The sequence below is a fragment of the Maylandia zebra genome, linkage group LG9 (assembly GCF_041146795.1).
Source record: "Maylandia zebra isolate NMK-2024a linkage group LG9, Mzebra_GT3a, whole genome shotgun sequence".
Classification (NCBI taxonomy): Eukaryota; Metazoa; Chordata; class Actinopteri; order Cichliformes; family Cichlidae; genus Maylandia; species Maylandia zebra.
Genome location: NC_135175.1, coordinates 34,546,158 through 34,565,082, shown reverse-complemented (window position 1 = coordinate 34,565,082; position 18,925 = coordinate 34,546,158). Strand labels below are relative to the sequence as shown.

The window sequence follows — 18,925 nt, the reverse complement described above, 5'->3', positions numbered from 1 at the left end:
CATTGTAGCTGAAGTACGGGACAAACTGTGTTCCTTTTCAGCTCAAAACGAAACGCGTAATATTTTCTCTGAATGAGGGACCATTCCATTTTTAAGGAGCCGTTGGCAACTCTACTAACGAACCTCATGAATAAAATAAAGTTCACCATCAGTAACATCATAGCAACCGAACAGCTGTATAGAAACTCCGTCATGCTAGCTAGCACGCAGTACGAAAAAGTCAGCATAACGAAAATAAACTCCACCTAAACTTGGTTTATATCTGACCCAGAGAGACTGCAGGTCATAATTTCTTACCTGAAGTTCAGTTCACCTGATGCTCGGACCGGCGGCCGCCTCGGGTCTCTCCTCCTGCCTCCCCTTTCCCTCATCCACCTGCTGGCCTCAGTGGGAGCTCCGCCACAGACACGACTAAACAATTGAGTTATTTTTACACATCTGCCAGCATCTGGCCAATCCACCACCTTTCATTGTTTATACCGTTACAAAAAACAAAACAACAAACAAACAAACGAATGAACAAAAATCATCGACCCATAAAAACGAAAAATCACATCGGGCATACCAATGGCCAGTCCAACTATAGTTGTGCCATCAGTTAACCCTTCGTGCCCAGGGTTGCCGACCCCTGCATTAAAAAATGGCAGTCAAGAGTCAGTATTGCTTTAAAGTGTGACCCCAAGGACTGCTGACATCCATACCTGTCGAGTTAGGAATGACATCATTTTCACTTTCGTTGCCGCTGATGCGCCGTGGCACCGACACAAAAGCAGATCTGAGTTTCTCTGAAACTAAATTGTCTTTGACAGCATGGCAGTATTTCATGCCTTGGGAATGATGATAAGCTAGTCTAGCTGCTGCCAGTATGGGGGTTTGAAAACAAAATAACAGCCTGCTGTTTGGTGTATTTTGGCCTCCAGTGTTTGCTTTTAAGCTCCTTTAAAACAGAGAATAATGCTTCTTTGAAACTGTGGTTTTCATATTTTCAGTTGTCCTTTTGCAGTCACTTCTAAAATGCCAAACGTGGTGAATTTGTGTATTTCTGCGACAATAGGACGCAGACAAAAGCCCACGCTGGTTGCACAAGCTCGCCGTTTCCAGAGGACGTGTTGTTACATTAGAGCGCAGAGAGAGAAACGCTAATTTGTGTCTGTCAGTCTGTTTCTGTCGTAATGTGTCGGGGCTTGTGTTCAGGTTAGGAATGCGAGGCTTGTCTGAACGCGGGACCTGAGGTGTGTTTTTACGCCTGAGGCAGCCTCAAAAGGATATTCTGCCCTTTTCTACCTCCAGTCATCCTCCTCCTCCGCCTCCTCCTCACCTGCCACCTCCCTCTGTTCTCCCTCTGCTGCTATCTTTATCTCTCTCCCTGCATATGTGCGGATTCGGGTGATATTTTAATGCAGCTTCCTCATGCCGCCCGGCCTCCATAATCTGGCTCGAGCACGCGCACACACGTGAACACACGCTGGGAGCTCTGTGTCACCTTTGGGAGATTCGTCTGGCCGGCCGTCGGTGTCGGAGGAAGAGAGATAGCAAAACAAAGAGCCTCTGTGAGATGCTATCTCTTCCTCTCATCTCGCCGCCGTTATCTGCCTCGCCTTTTATTGCCCCATCGTGCTGGATCGCTGCCGTTTGTCCTGCAGTCACAGCAGCACTTCACACACTTAACCCGAGGTCCAGGGAGCAGGTTTACTGACTTTTCGAATTATAACTTAGCTTCAGCTGCACAAAGCTGCTGCCTACTAGTGACTTAGCCGTGTACCATCAACAGGAAGAGTGAGACAGGCTGCTACTTTGTCAGACTGTAAAGGTGCTGTTATGTTTAAAATAATTAGTCAGAAAGTTGTTGATTGATTTGTATGAGAACTTGATCCAAGGTGGAGCTTGGTCCTGGCTGGGCATGAGTAACATCTGGAGATCTGGATCCAGGAATTTTTGAAAAGATTATTTTCCATTGCGAAACAGGCCAAGTCATACGTTTCAGCTTTATCTTGATCTTGATCTTCTCATGGTGCAGTGGTTAGCACTGTTGCCTCACAGCAAGAAGATTCTGTGTTTAAATCCACCATCTTCCTGTGTGGGGTCTGCATGTTCTTCCTCCCACGCTCTACAGACATGCAGTTATCGAGGTAGCTGGAAGAGGCTCCAGCCCCCCCGTGAACTTGAATTGGACCAGTGGAAGAGAATGTACTGAATCCTAAATATGACGAGTTCATGGCTGGTGTGGAGCGTTTCCATGGGCAGTATTTAAATCGCAGGGCTGGACAGTTCAGGCTTTAATGAACAAACCTTACATACAGAGAGAAGGATGATCACCATCGTTAGGCACTTCCTGTTTTATTTTATTATATTAGAGCATATTGTTTTATACTTCCTGCCTTCTTTGTGCTACACCTGTCAGTTAATCGCCTACGTCAGTGTATCATGTACCTCCTGCCTCACTTACACTCGGGCTTTCCAACATTCCTCGTATGTTGACGTTTGTTTATTTACTTATTTTCCCCCTTAAATGTTTGTTGCTTGCTGATCATTATTGCAGCAGTTCTCCAGATTTCTAAAGGATTTTCAAAACTTTTCTTTGAGCACTGGCAGTTTTTCAGTCCACTTTACACTGACCTATGAGTGTGACCTCATTAAAGCATAAAACAGGAACTAACTGAAGCAATAAATCAGTGTTGTGTCTACACAGCTTAGTAAATAACCTTGTATCACATTGATTGTTCACATTTCTTAGCTGAAACTATGAAAGATGCCAAAAATAATTGTCAGACATATAATAGTATTTTTGCGCCATCAAGGTGATTCCCAAAGAGCTATTAGTTAAAAACATGGCACATCTAAGCATGATGTAAAGTGTGTCCTTAAAAGCGTGAGAAAACCGGACACGTGTAGAACAGAGAAGGCCTGAAAATGATCTACAGTGAATAAACAAGCTGGAAGTCATTAAGAAATGGTTAAAAAATCCAGCAAAGATCTGACACAGAACCTGAGCGATGTATCTGGACATTCAGTGTTTGCACTGTTTACTGAGGCCTCATCAGGAGAGAGGTCCAACAGTTACAGTCCACAGCCATCTAGAAAACACAGTGGGGGTCTGTCATGGTCTCAGGCTGCATTTCATCCAATGGTGTTGCAGATCTTCTCCATATAAAAGTGCGATCGGATACAATACCATCTGGAAACAATGACCCCAAAGAGACAATGCACTAAAAACACACATGAATAGAAAAGCACAGAGCCTCATTATTGAAGCAGTGTGGGACGATGTTAACAGAACAAACTCCCAGAGAAGAACTTTGATGTCTGAGAATTATTCCTGATGACAAAAAGCTGAGTTCAGCCCGTGTTGAAGGGTAAAGGCGGTCATACCAAATGACTTTCCATGTTTCCATGCATTACTGCATCTTTTCCCATTCTCCTGCAGAATATAAAGGAATTAGTGGTGGCTCAAGACTTTTGCACAGTACTGTATATTATTATGCAGCAGTTGTGGTGGTCTAGCCCACTTGTGATCAAATTGTTTGTTTGCGGCCCCCGAGCTAAAATGATTTAGACACCTGCTGTAAAAGATGCTTCGGTGTAATTAATCAGTTTTATTCTCGCCGCGTAAATAAACAGAGACAGCAGGAAAGGTGCGTGTGATTTGTGTTCATTCGTCAGGTTTTTCCCCGACTGTTAGGCCAGCTCAGAGTTTAGGGCTGTGCACATTTTCTCGTGCGGAGGTACGAACGCATTGTTTGTTATTGAGACCGATCAGAGCGAGCGTGAATCAAGCTTTACACCGACATTAATGGACAGTTTTGCTTTGTGGTTTCCACTCCTGCCTGTCTGTCATAGAACTGACTGGGAGACAGTGGAGACTAAACTAATTATCATATTTTAAAGGGAGGCTGGTGTACACTTGAGCTTTTAATGGCAGCTGGTGGGTGAAGGTTGGAGTCGGTTCACAGCACATCTACTAAAATGGCATCTGACTAGAAAGGTTTCGATTGGATCGTTAACGACAGATCCAAGGTCAGCTTTCGGTAAAATGTGACTGGCATTGTTAGCACGCTGTGAATCATCAGGCTGGTTTTTAGATCAGCTTTAAAGCAAAAAACTGACATTTTCCTAAAGTTATTGACGATTCCAAAGGCTGAATTATCGAACACTTGGCACAGGTGAAAGAAATCGAGGGAGTCGGCGCGATGAAACAGGAAACAAAAGATGTGAGACGCACAAGAGAGACGGGGAGAGAACAAGAGACTTTCAGCACTCCGAGGTGATTTCAGCCTGTCAGATATATTCAGTGTCTGATGCAACGCTGAGTAACCGAGACGCCGTCTGCGTGAGTGTGTGTGTGTGAGCTTGTCTATTTCAGCGTGTGTGTCTGAATCTGAGGGACTCACATGTGCAAGTGACCCAGTGTGTGAAATATCATGGCCTCTAACACACACACATGTACACACACACACAAACTGCCATCGCTTTGCCTCCTCCAACCCCACATTCATTCATTGCCCTCACTGCCAGGCCTGTTGCTAGGTTACCGTTAGGAAATGGTGTGTGTGTGTGTGTGTGTGTGTGTGTGTGTGTGTGTGTGTGTGTGTGTGTGTGTGTGTGTAGTGAGGTGGATGAATTTCCACTTTCTCGCTTTAACAGCTGCTGTGATACCGGCTTCGCTTTGAAGGAGGAGGAGGAGACGTTAGACTCAGTGTTGGATTTTAGTTCAGCTTCACTGTAAATTATTTAAACTCAAAGTCGTCACAGTGCTGAAAAAATGGGAGCTAACAGGCTGCGGCGATGTGCCCTGCAGTGAGCGCGGGGCCTTTACCTTTGGAAAGACAAACCGGAGATTGAAGCCATGAGTTGAGCAGTTTCCTGTTATAGTTTATATTTTAAATGCAGAGTTGAACGCATGGTTATTCTGCGTTATATCTGCAGCGTCTGGGAGTATAAATATCAGCGAGTCCTTGGCAAGGGGCGCTGACCATGAATGAATTATTTTATTAATGGGACAGTTGTTTGCACTTTGTTAGGTACAGCCAGACCTGACATGATAGCATCCATAATGTAAATCTGGTGCTCTGCTGGATTAAGATGTGGTGACTGCTGAGGTCATGTGAGTACAGTGAACTCACTGAGGTGACTTAAACTGTGCGACATGTTGTGTTATGTTGCACAACATAAAGTTGGGTACGCTGGTTATAAAGAAATGGACATGGTCAGCAGCAATACTCAGATAGGTTGGTGTTTAAATGACGCTCAGCTGGTACTACACCATTACACCACCCGCAGCCTGAACTGCTGATTTCCCCAAAGTCTGGCCCTAGCATCAGAATGTTGCAGGAGAAGTAAACACAGACAAGACGACGTTTTGCAATCCTCTGCTGTCCAGTTTTGGTGAACCTGTGAATTGTAGCCTCAGTTTCGTCCTCTTAGCTAACAGGAAGGACACTTGTTGTGTTCTTCTGCTGCTGTGGAACATCAGTTTCAAGGTTCAACATGTTGTGTTGTGCACGTCTGTATTCCTTGTTTGTTACAAGTAGCTGTTTGAGTTACTGTTATCGTTCCAGCAGCCTATCAGCTATTCTGGTAAATGAACTAAATGGCCTGTATTTGTATAGCGCTTTACACATCCAGTCATCCACACATTCACACACTGGTGATGGCAGCTACATTGTAGCCACAGCCACCGAGGCAAGGCTGCCAGACACTGGCGCCACCGGGCCCTCCGACCACCACCAGTAGGCAACGGGTGAAGTGTCTTGCCCAAGGACACAACGACCGAGACTGTCGGAGCTGAGGCTCGAACCGGGAACCTTCCGATTACAAGGCGAACTAATCTAATCTATAACACCAATAAGGAATTTTGTTCCCAGAGAGCTGCTGCTCGATGCTCAATGTAACGTAAAGTATCGATTCTTACTTCTGTTTGGCTCTTTGTCGTTTTCATCTACCTGACAAGCTACACGTGGCTGAACTCTAGACCAGGCCAAACTTAAAGGTGAATTAATGAGCTTAAAATGAATAAATAGTACAGCATGAATATGTAAAAGCATCCCACTTGAATTCAAAAGCAGAGGAGCTCTCAGGTGTTTGCAAAGCACAGTGTTCTGCTACATGTGAAGGGTACTTTCTGGTGATTCATTTTTCACTTCTGTGACGATTATCTGGCTGCACACGTCTGTGAAGTGTAACAGCGACGATAAACAAGCAAGCGGCGTGCTTTTATCGCTGGAGGAAGCTGCAGACAGACACATCTCTCGTGGGCACACGATCTCTTGTGATCAGAACAGTGTGTTGTCAGACGGGATCACGTAGTAAGACATGTGGCAAAAAGTATGTAAAAGGAAAGAATGCAATCATAGTTAGTGTGAAGTCATCGGCTAGACAAACCAAAGAGGGATGCTGCACACTCATGTGGCAGTTATCCTTTTAGACTCTGTTGAGTGTTAATATTTAATAAATATAATATTGTATTTACAAAACCTTGAAACGAGCAACTGAGACTGTGAATAGATCAGGAAAGTGTTCACTAAGAGCGAACCAAACCTTTCCTCTCACAGAGTTCTCTACAGTCAGACTTGTTTTTGCCCCCTGCTGGCCATCAGAAGAAATACAGGTGTGCAGCACTTCCGGTGCTTTTCTACTCTAATTAATTCATTTTTACTAAAAGCTTCATTCACCCAATCACATACATGCGTTCATTTTCTCTGTACCCAACATTTATGCACACATTCACATAACTGTGAATGCACTGGGAGCAGCCCAGGGTTCAGTATCTCGCCCGAGGACACTTCAACATGCCGATTGGCGTAGCAGGTTAGTAGGAGACCCCATAATAATGAGGCATAATATGATGCTTCATATGGCAATGAGACATCGACTTCCCCAAGTCTCAAGCAGCCACAAAAACAGCTTGTCAGGTTTCGAACGCTGGTTCTCTGTCAGCTGTATAGTTTCCTCTCCAATCTCAGCCGGGCTCCTTACAGTCCAGTTAGCATGCACACAGGACCACAGTTTGGGTTTACATGCACACTTTCATACATTAAAGACATGTTAAAAATCAAACGTCTTCCATCTGGATCTACCGGCTTCTATTTTAGTCGTTGAGGAAGCCTATTGAAGGAGTTGACATTGGGTTAGATGGATTCTGTATCATCATCATCATTCTTTCTTTGAAGTTTCATGGTAAAGGTGTTTTTTTCCAGCTGAATATACTGAGAATAAGGGCTGTTGCTGTATTTTCGAACAGTATTTGGAACTTGGATCCATAATATGTCAACCTTTACTGAGACCATATTTGCAAAAGAGTCTCTGACTGTATATTGTACACTTTTGTTTGTCCACAAATTCTGGACAGATGGACAGTGCAAAACATAAATATGTCCCCAGAAACCTGCTCTGCAGAGGGCCAAGGCCTGCTCATCTGGATTCCCATCAGAAATCGCTCCAAAACAAGGAATTAGAGGAAGCAAACTGGGTTTGCTCTGTTCTTAAGAGATTAAGGGACGGAAATGTTGAGTAAATGTGTCCTAGATCCAAATCCGTGACTCATGTCTTTGATCGCCTCTCCACCTGTGTTCTTCAGGGTCGCCATGTCAAAACTGGCCAGCTTGCTGCCATCAAGGTCATGGATGTCACAGGCGTGAGTGACACACACCGTCTTTAATCCAGCCTTTCTGTTATACTGGGACCGTGTGTGTTATTGGCATTGTGCTGCATCTGTCTCTGCGTTTGTGTGCTTTAGGATGAGGAGGAGGAGATTAAAGCCGAGATCAACATGCTGAAGAAGTACAGCCACCACAGGAACATAGCAACCTATTATGGAGCCTTCATCAAGAAAAATCCTCCAGGAGTGGACGACCAGCTCTGGGTTAGTCACACGAACACGTTTTGTTAGCTGAGCTTAAATCAGTCTGACTGAAAGCTCCCCTGACCCACAACGACAACACGTCCTGTATATAGAGATCAAAGGATGAGATGACTGATAGAGGTTTGCAGTGAAGTGAACAGTTAATAATAAACCCAAAAACTGCACGTATGTTTGTGCAGCTGGTGATGGAGTTCTGCGGGGCCGGCTCGGTGACAGATCTGATCAAAAACACCAAAGGGAACTCCCTGAAGGAGGAGTGGATCGCCTACATCTGCAGAGAGATCCTCAGGGTAAGAACCAAAACGCTGTCGCCTATGTTTACATGTTTTCCCACAAAGAAGAAACACCCAGTTGTTTCCCAGAGGAACACCGTCAGAGTCTTTGCAAAAAAGAAAAAGTCTGCCACATGTGTGTGGACAAAACTGACAAGAAAGGAAATTTGTAAATGCATCTAAAATAAATGAAATCAAATTTATAACATTTATATAAATATAAATGACAGATTTGTAAGGAAAAATGCAGATTGGTTAATTATAAATGACAATCAACAATACAAATCTAACATGTACACCTGGTTTTGTGTATCTGCATATTTTGGCCTCAAAGAGCTGAACTGAAATAATGAAGCGATGAAGCTCACGGATTAGCGAGCCTCTCCTCTGCCTCCTGCTGTTCTGTTTTGGATCGTAAGACGACCTTTGCCACTTGTTTCCCCTTGTCTCCAGGGTCTGACCCACCTCCACCAGCACAAGGTCATCCACAGAGATATCAAAGGCCAGAACGTGCTGCTGACGGAGAACGCGGAGGTCAAACTCGGTGAGGAAGCAGCAGCATTTATTCTAAGTTTCATCCTAATTATGGTGACTTGTGTTATAGTTAGAAGGCTCCTGAGGGGCCGCTCTGGATGCGTGCTGTCAAAAACATAACATGTACAGCTCGGCACTGCACCGCAGCGCTATGAACAGTGTTTTGTGTGCAGTGGACTTTGGTGTGAGTGCTCAGCTGGACCGTACGGTGGGACGGAGGAACACGTTTATTGGGACCCCGTACTGGATGGCCCCGGAGGTCATCGCCTGTGACGAGAATCCTGATGCCACGTATGACTTCAAGGTAATTTATTCTAACTAACAGTCGCCTCAGGACTCGGTGAGCTAACTTTAGGCTTAACTTTGTACTAGGATACATCGTCATGGTAACCTATGCTGCACTAAACCACCACTGAGTTTCCTGAAAACAGAAGATCGTTCAGCCCTCGGTTTGTGGAACCCGAGAACATCGTCCACGGGCGCTTGTATTAGTGACGTGTGGAGCTATTTCACACAGTCATGCTGGTTTTGTATTGATCCTATCGTTGGTAATGGATTAGGGTTTAGTTCATATTGATTCTGTGAGGTTAAACAGCACAGCTGGTGTTGCACAGACGCCAGTTTACCTGATAAACGAAAGGAGACTCGGGTGAAGTCATTAGCACAGGATCATATAAGATAAGTGATGATTTATAGAGCTTGTTTTTCCTGCTAAAAGTGTCTCCTCTGTTGGGCCCCGAGCAAACAAAATGAACCAGTCATTCTCAGCCTCCCCAGCTTCATGTTAGCACCAGCTTAAAGCTTGAGCAGGAGTCGTATGGGATGACCTGAGACGCTCTCTCGTGTTGGTCGATTTTCGCTGTCTTCATCCTGCCATAGGACAGCATTTGTCTCTGAGGTTTTCCTATAACAGCTCTCATCCTCCATCTCTGTGCTAATGTGTCTGTATGTATCCCTTCAAATTGCTCATATTTAGTTTTGCGTCTTGTTTTAATTACAAAGTTACAGCAGTGCTGTACAGTTTATGGGCGGATTTCCAGCTCAGCTACGCTTCATAAATCGTGTTTTTGCCTGGATGCTAAACATTAGCGTAACAGCTGATCTGATCAGGCTGTTGGAGCTCAGTGACGTCTCCGTGTTTGTTTGATCTGAACTGAAGGAGCATTTAAATCTGCACTTAATAAGCTGGGATAAGATCTCACGAGTACAGATCCAGTTTAACAGTGCACGCGTGATTTTCCACACTGGTCAAACAAACCTAAATAAGTACACTTTAAAACGAAGGAAAAGGTAAAGTTTTTCCTGCTTTTCTTTTTTATTAAATTGCCCTCCTGTAGTTCAATTTCTCGTCCGAGTCAAACTGCTTGTAGCTGTGAACAAACAGCGCGCACTGACCTTTAAAAACAATCCCTCTCACATCATATCTGTTGTTTTTTGGAGTTGTGTAATCTCTGATTATTGCTACCCGAGCGCACCAACAGAAACGAGTATCGTTCCTTCAGAGAGCTGAAATCAGTGGGTCTGCAGCGGTTACTGTAAGAGGAGCGCGCTGTAATGGGGACAGGACGAACCCCTGTGGCGAGCTGGTGGAGGATGTGCGCCTACACCATTAACTCCAACCCTCCGGGGCTTTACGTGACGAGAAAGCCTGAGTCCGTCTGACAGCACGAACAGCTCAGATCTGCACCTAAAAACAGAAACATAATAATAATAATATGGTTGAAATGTTAAAGACGGGCATCTCCAGCACAGGCACAGATGGGGAGCTGACTGTATTTTTATCGCTTAACAAGTACACCGATTGGCGCGCCGATCTCCTGAAAGTGTTGAGTCGGTAACACGTTGGGAGGATGTGAACGTTTCGTGTTTCTCTCTCTGCAGAGTGATCTGTGGTCGCTCGGTATCACAGCCATAGAGATGGCAGAGGGAGCGCCACGTAAGTGTGATTACACCGTTATCAGCTGACACTCACAGCACAGTTTGTCTGCGAGCTAAACGACTAAATCGATGTCTTTTTCTTTTTTCTCTTTCTGCTTTGCACCTCTTCTTCTTCTTCCTGTCTCCTTCCCTCCCCTTCTTTTATCCTGCAACTTTAAATACTTCCTTTCCTCTCCCTTCCTTTCCTTTCCTTTCCTTTGCTCTCCTTTCCTTTCCTATTCTCCTGTCTTCTTCTCCCATTTCATGTCTCATCATTTCTTGTCTCTTGTCCTTCCCTTTTGTCTTATTTCCTGCTCTTGCTCCACCTTTGCATCATTTCCTTTCTCTCATCTCCTCTCCTTTCCTTTATCCACATTTTGGCACCTTTCCTAATCTCATCCCCTCTCTCCCATTTTTCCTTTTTAATTTTTTTAATTCCTATCTTTTTGCTTTCTTGCTTTCTTTCCTTTCCTCTCTCTCCTTTCCTTCCTTTTGCCTCCTCAGCTCTGTGTGACATGCATCCAATGAGGGCGCTCTTCCTCATCCCCAGAAATCCTGCCCCGAGACTCAAATCAAAGAAGTGGTGAGTCACTTAAACGCACACACATGCTGTCAGACATCTCTACACAAACACGATGTGACAGTGGCCTGTAAGAGGGTAAAGCTGCAGCTCTCCCTTTAATGAAGCTGCTGTTTTAAGAGAGAGAGCTATCAGCGATTAACTGGTGTGTGTGCTCGCGGTCAGGTCGAAGAAGTTCCAGTCGTTCATAGAGAGCTGCCTGGTGAAGAGTCACAGCCAGAGGCCGAGCACCGAGCAGCTCCTCAAGCACCCCTTCATCAGAGACCTCCCCAACGAGCGGCAGGTCCGCATCCAGCTGAAGGACCACATCGACCGCACCAAGAAGAGGAGGGGCGAGCGAGGTGAGCAGGCACTAACTCACCTCAGCTCACAGCTGCCTGAAGCCTCCGCTGTCAACAGATGTAAACACTGACCTGAAATCTCTGTTTGTTTTCCCCTCAGATGAGACGGAGTACGAGTACAGTGGGAGTGAGGAAGAGGATGAAGAGAGGGACATAGGAGAGCCCAGGTATGTTTACTCATGCCGTAGCCTCCACTGTAGCTGCTGGTGTTAACAGGCAGAAATCTAGAATCCAAAACTGAAGCACCACAAATCCAGTTGCCGGAGTGGCAGCGACAGTGAGACACTCCCCATCGACTCCCACAGCTTTGCAACAGAAATGAACGGTTTACAGCCTGTTAAAACACAATGTTTTGGTCTTTGTAGATACCTTCCACCTTCACAAGTGTTTAAAACAAAATAACTCACGTGTTTAAATTTATTTAGGGCTTAAAGTTAGAGGTCTGGCTGCTCTATGCTACAGCTGTCTATTAAACATCCTTTCAGCTGACTCAACGCTGACACCAGCCTCAAGTGGCCACTACAGGAACTACAGCTTCTTGGAACTTCAGCTGTAGCTTCACTTGCAGTCTCAGTGTAACTCCACCCTGTCATCTGACGATGCTCACTCTTAGCTCCAAAAAACATGATGGGTGTTCAGAAAGAGAGTTCACAAACAAAAACATTATGGTGGCTAAACTTCTCTTTTATTTAGCAAAGACCTGCTATATGCTCCCATTATTACTGCTGCTCGTCCATAGGTTTGCAGATACGCTAAAACTCAAACAAGTCTTAATCCTGTTCCAGCTCCATCATCAATATTCCGGGCGAGTCCACGCTGAGGCGAGACTTCCTGCGTCTGCAGCTGGCCAATAAGGAGCGGTCGGAGCTGATCCGGCGTCAGCAGCTGGAGCAGCAGCAGAACGAGGAGCACAAGCGCCAGCTACTGGCCGAGAGACAAAAACGTATAGAAGAGCAGAAAGAGCAGCGGCGACGGCTGGAGGAGGTAGATTTAAGACCGCAGATAATAATAATAATGACAACGATAGATTGTTACGTTACACACAGGAAGTCGATTTGTCCTTCGGCTGTTTGAATCTGTGAGAAACAGATCAGAATGATTATAAAGTCACTTTTCCTGCATGTGAAACACATCACACCTGTTTGTTAGCACCTCAGCTCATCCAAATGCCAGGAAAACATGCCTGACGCGCACACACAGACACACACGGACATGCAGACAGCTGAGGTGTTGTTGTGTAAAACGGTTTCCACCTACAGCAACAGCGTCGCGAGCGAGAGCTGAGGAAGCAACAGGAGCGAGAGCAGAGGAGGAGGTATGAAGAGATGGAGCAGCTCCGCCGCGAGGAGGAGAGGAGGCACGCCGAGAGAGAGCAGGTACGGAAACACCTGACTGACAGGTGTCATACGGGGGGGTGTGGCTTCTCAGCACATCTCCTGTCAGTTACTCTGATGAGCGACTGAAACATGGAAATGTCAAATCAGAGAAGACGCTACAGAGATGATGTAAAAGGAGAATTTCACATATTGTAGATGCTGGCCTCCAGACACCAGGGGGCGCTGTAGAAAGAATTTATGGTAGTTAATTTGTACATTAATCATAAATAAATGAGCTTTACAACAACTAGAACAGGGAACAGGAACATAAACTTCTTACAGAGAATAAGAGACTTAAATAAGCTCTCACTAATCTTTGAGAATTATTATTAATGTCTTAGGAAACAACTCGCAGCTGTTACACGAGCAAATTTGAACCAATTGTTAAATAAACACAAATTAATTAGCTCTACTGTTGTAGCAACACATTCATAATAAACCAGATGGTTTGGTGTTCCGACCAAATCATTGATGACTGTGCGCTCCGTCCCTCACTCTGAGCTCAGCTCTGTGTTTTATTGCTTTACACACTCAGTTAGCTGAAAGCTAAAGGAGCATTTTTCCTCATTTTACTTCTGCTTCACAGCCTGTGAGAACTCTCGTGCTGCATCACTCCTGCATTATTCATGCAGGGTTTAAATGAGACCTGAATTAAAGAAATTTCCAAGCTGCATTATGGGAAATGAAGGTTTCTAATGTCTCTAGAGCTTATCCTACAGTGGAGATTAAAAGTCAGCATGACTCAGCTTAAAACTACATGACTGTAAAACTTCATTTTATCTCAAACATTTATGCAAAAATGTATTATTGTGCAGTAAAAGGCTGTGCTAATATTTTAAGCACCAACACAAATAATCCTCCTTTAATCCGTCTACAACCTTTGATGTGTGATGTGTGTAAAATGGTAAACAGATCACTTAAAACAGTCGTGGTCTACACGGAGCTTCTGTTCTAACTGTGTGACTACAGTTCATGACGTTTTCCACATTTAAAATATTCAGATTGTACGTTTTTCAAGTTTGTGGCTTTAATGCATTTTAAATTTGGCATTTAAATTGGATTTAATCAAAGAAGCTTGTAATTAGTTAGCTTTTTGTGTTTCTGGACCAAAATGGAAATTCAGTCATGTTGCTTCAGCCTAAAAATACATTTACTCAAACCTCTAATTTCAGAGGTTTATAATTAATATCAAACAATTCTGCGATTATAGATTACTCTTTACTCTTTTTGTCCCAAAACTTTAAGCAACAGAAAGCAGCCGCTTGCAGATATAATCCCTCTGCAGCCTTTAACGTGGTATCGATCGTTTTATGGAGCCGGTCACTCGTGAAATGTGACAACAGAACATTTTCTAGTCCAGAAAAATCTGTGATGTGACTGAGGGGAAACATGCTACATGATGAGGCTTTAAGGTTTCACCGGATGATGAGGAGCATGTCTGACAGACAGAGAAAACTCGTTTTAACGTGTAAACCTGCGCTACGTGAAGGTTTTACACACAGATGTGGGCTGTGTGCTCGTTGTGGTTCGGGTTGCTGATTTTCAGCTGCAGGGTCGCCACACCTCCAGCCTGATACTGTAACACACGAGACTTATAAATGACTCGTAGTTAACTTCGCAGCAGCGCTTCCTTAACGCTCTCTCAGACAGAGATTTCTTCCTCTTGCACAGCTGATTTCACACTGATCTTTAACACTGCCATCTTAATAATAAGCATGTTGTCTTTCTGTTCTACTAATTACGGCCTCCTGCTGTTCCTCTTTTTTCTCTCCTCGCCTGTTCCTGACTAAATCCCTACTTTCACACCTCTTCAACAAATCTCCTACTTTTGGCTGTCCTCCTCCTCTTTCCTTTTTCCTTTTCTTCTATTTCCTCCTCGGGTGATGTCACTGGTTGCCTGGGCTCCGATTCGCTTCCATTTCTCCTGGTCGCTCTCTGATTGGCTGCCTGTGGTGCTGGCTGGGGCTGATTGGTTAGGAGTATATCCGTAGACAGCTGGAGGAGGAGCAGAGGCAGCTGGAGATCCTGCAGCAGCAGCTCCTGCAGGAGCAGGCCCTACTGCTGGTAACACAACACACAAACACACACAGACTGATGAAGGGCAGAGCCTAACGCCGGGCTCAAAGTACCCTGCTTTGATTTTTTATTCACATAAAACTCAAAGTGCCTTAAACTCTAAGATACACAATCTGAAATATTACAGTGAAAGCTTCAACAATCAGATGACTGTTTTTTGGCGACAGCGGGGAGGAAGAACTCCCTGTTAACAGGAAGGGACTTCCAACAGAACCAGACTCAGAGACGTGTTGACATCTGCTGTGATCGGTTGGGGGAAGACGAGAAAGAGAAGTGAAAGAACAGAAGCATGAACTAGAAGCAGATTTGTTAATCCTATTCCAACCCTGGATTCTACAAATGTAGCGAGCTTGGTCATTCAAACCACAGATGGGTGCAGCTGCCACGATAACTCGTTTGTTATTGAAGTCCTTTTTTCATGGACATTTATAGAACCACAAGTCTTTTTTGCTTTCAACCAGAGCAGTCGCCCCCTGCTGGCAGGTAGAAAAAGAAATCAGATTTCAGGCAGTAGCATGTTGGCTTAGACCCAGAGGTCACGTTGGTTTAAAAAAACAATATTTATTATTTGGGCATTTTTTAATGCAGCAGCCGTGACGACTAAACAGGAAGGAGAGAGCAGGGGAAAGCACAGCAGTCACACTCAAACCTGGGCTGCTGCATTTTGGCCTTGTCGTGGTCTCCGGTGAGCTAACCTGGAACTCGGGGAAGGCTTCACTGTGTGTTGTCACACAGTGGTGATCATTTGAATTTGTTTGTGTTAATTGTTAAAACGCTACATGATTCATTCACATAGGAAGGGCCTCAGGTCTCCAGGCCTGGGATTGATGCTCCCGGGTGAGTTCAGTGGGAGGCTGATGTGCAGGCTAGCTTGGGAGCAGCTTTAGGTTTGCTTGATTTCTAAGCTTCGTTATGTTCTGCAATAAGTTTTAGGAGGTTTTCCCACCCAGAAGCACCTGGAAATGCCTCGTTTGTCTGATAAGCGCTAAGGATGCTACATTATACCTGGTGAAGAATGCTAGCTCCAAGTTTGCTTCCTCTACCATCACCCAGTGCTTTACAGCCTCCTAATCTAAAGTCAGTTTGATGTGCATTAACAGTTAACAGTGTGGGGCTTTTTCTCCTGCTGAGTGGGCATCATGGTTGCCTTCTTTGTATCCTCTATCCAAGCAACTTCCTCAACTAAACCACAAAGAGTGTTTGCAGCACTTAAAGAATTCCTGAAACAACTATTTCCTGCTGAGCGCTTTGAGTCAGAAGAACAACTACAGAAAAAATAATCTCCTGAATCTGTCCGGAGTTCAAACAGCACGTTTCTGTTTCACACACTGATAAATCAGTTGATTTATAATAGCTCTGAATCAAGGGAGAAACAGATGGACTGATTACCTTTCAACCTAACAAGCAGCTACTAAACCCCAAAGTAAAGGAAGACCTCGTACTGAGCAGGGAGCATTCACCCATAAAGGAGTGGGCTGCGTTCCTAAAACTTCAGTTCAGTAAAAGCCACCACTGGCCCCAAAATGTAAGATGTCCGGGCACGATTGGTCAGGTTTCCCCAGGTACACGAGAGACTAGATGATAATCGTTCGAGGCTATGAGACCCCAGCTTTACGCTCATCTCTCAGAAAGCAACTGAAATAACACTCACTGAATATTTTATAATAATAATGGATTGCATTTATTTAGCGCTTTTCAAGGCACCCAAAGTGCTTTACAATGCCACTATTCATTCACTCTCACATTCACACACTGGTGGAGGCAAGCTACGGTTGTAGCCACAGCTGCCCTGGGGCAGACTGACAGAAGCCAGGCTGCCATATCGCGCCATCGGCCCCTCTGGCCAACACCAGTAGGCGGTAGGGTAAAGTGTCTTGCCCAAGGACACAACGACCAGGTCCACGGTCGCCCCAAAGCTGGGGACTTATTTATGTCCCTTTAAAAGTTTAAATTCTTATAATTACAATAACAGCTCATGACGCACACACTCTGTCCTCAGAAGTCAGTTTTAAAAGGTCCCAATCGAAACCAAATCACTAAGATTATTGTCTGAGCGATGGCATGTTCAGGTGCAAAGAGCGAGGTCCAGGTCTGCAGGAAGTCACTTCCAGAGTCGGCTCTCATTGGTTCCTAAAAATCAAAGCAGCACGGTTTCCAGGAAGTCTGCCTGTTTATTGTTTACTCAAATAAATAAAGTGTGACGCGAAGGTGAGGCCAGTCAATAATCGATCAATACCAACCAAGCCGAGATGACTCACGCGTCGGGCTTTTCTTTTTTTCACAGAAAAAGTTAACAAACATCAAATCAATCAGCACACGCAGCAGTGGGCGTGTCAGTCGATGGCCGCCGGCGCTGGGAAGACTTTATTCAGCTTGAATGTTTGTGATGATGCGTCTTCCTCAGTCAGTGACATCAGAACAGTCAGGGGTGCAAACTGATCAGTGCGCACACACACACACACACACACACACACACACACACACACACACCGTGTTTCCATATCTTTGTGGGGACATCTAATTGACACAAAATGAGCGCCTAATCCTAACCCTGACACTAAACCCACATTGTGACTCTGAAACGTCTTCAAACTCGTAGGAATTGGGATTTTGTCCCCAGAAGGGCCGTTGGTCCCCACAAGCACAGTAAACGTTCACGTTTTGGTCCCCACAAAGATACGTAAACACAGTCACTCACACACACACACGCCTAAAAGGTCTGCTGCAGTCTTTCACACGTGGCTCAGATAAATGCCAGACCTCTAAAGGGACGTTACAGTGTGAGGAGAAATGTCAGCCGATGGCATTCAGCTCGTCACTTATGACCCTCGACGTAAGAACACACGCTTCTCTAAGATTTCTTTTTATATTTAAGAATTTTCCTCTTTCAGTCAATTAATAGAGAAACAAATGGGGAAAAAGAAGTAAAGTATAAAGTGCGGGATGCGTTTCAAAAAGCTCATTTTACATTGATAGTGACTGTAATAGTTCTATAATCTGATGCTTTAAATGAATATTAAAATTGTGCAGCACCATCAAAGTTTGCCTTGAACCAAGATCTGCAGACGGCGTGCAGCTCTGCATGTTCCTGTGGCTGCAGCTCTGCTACACACTGACGTTCCTTTACGCAGACCAGTGTCATTCCCAGCATCTTTACCTTTAGTAGCCATTACTTTCATTTCATGTCACAGATCAGCTCAAAGACTGTGAGAAGAACTTGGGGGTAAGAAAAAGGTGGAGCTCATAGAACTAATTAGCACCTGCAGCAAAGCAAACAAAGACACCCAGAGCTCAGGTGGCTCGGAGGTCGTTATCAAGATACATCAAATTAAACGTGTTCGTGATATCATAAAACAACTCCTCCCCAGTGCAGTGTCGCTCCATGCTGCTTAGTTTTGGTGCATCATTCATTAAAATAACCAAAAAGCACCTCAAAGGTTCGACAGCATCTGACGTGTCAGGCCTAACGTGCAGGATGGAAGCAGCAGAGACGGACCTCACGCTTATTCTACTCAGAGGCAGCAGCAGAGTTAGCCAGCATGGCAATTAGATTTTTGAGCCATCAAATGTTTTGTAATTGTGTTGCAGTCACTGGAGTGCTCTTGGATCATTTCTCCACCCACAAATGTCTACTCCTAACAGCCAGTGGCAGAGCTACTTCCTTCCAAACTACAGCTGATAGCTGGAATTAACAAGAGCTTCTGAGGAAGTCGTGCGATTCTTTCTGCATGTATCTAAAAGTTCAATCAAAGAGCTCCACTTTTTCAGCTCTCTCTCATCCTGATAGTCAGCAGTGTCAGCGGGCTTCGCAGTCTGTGGGAGAATCTCAGCGGGTGGGTTTTGCATTTGGTCTAAACACACCACAGGACCAGTGCTCTGGTGTCTACATGCAGATCAAATGCAAGCTGGTCTCAAGACGTGCAGGATAATTAAAGTAGCATAAAGGTTTCTCTTTGCACTCGTGCACACAG

General features: G+C 44.8%; 1 protein-coding gene across 10 annotated transcripts in view; it reads left to right on the top strand.

The window, feature by feature from the left end:
- The window catches only part of tnikb (TRAF2 and NCK interacting kinase b), a 67,291-nt gene that overhangs the window by 21,376 nt on the left and 26,990 nt on the right, over positions 1-18,925 (top strand). For 8 of the 10 annotated variants that reach the window (XM_076888518.1, XM_012925218.4, XM_076888519.1 and 5 more), the window contains 12 exons: positions 7,574-7,630; positions 7,733-7,858; positions 8,038-8,148; positions 8,584-8,674; positions 8,838-8,968; positions 10,546-10,600; positions 11,086-11,164; positions 11,327-11,502; positions 11,603-11,669; positions 12,288-12,486; positions 12,762-12,878; positions 14,856-14,942. In XM_076888518.1, coding sequence (XP_076744633.1) covers positions 7,574-7,630; positions 7,733-7,858; positions 8,038-8,148; positions 8,584-8,674; positions 8,838-8,968; positions 10,546-10,600; positions 11,086-11,164; positions 11,327-11,502; positions 11,603-11,669; positions 12,288-12,486; positions 12,762-12,878; positions 14,856-14,942 — 1,296 coding nt within the window. The remainder of the gene's footprint in view (positions 1-7,573; positions 7,631-7,732; positions 7,859-8,037; positions 8,149-8,583; positions 8,675-8,837; positions 8,969-10,545; positions 10,601-11,085; positions 11,165-11,326; positions 11,503-11,602; positions 11,670-12,287; positions 12,487-12,761; positions 12,879-14,855; positions 14,943-18,925) is intronic. The other 2 variants (XM_004572907.4, XM_012925219.4) reach the window with 1 other exon arrangement.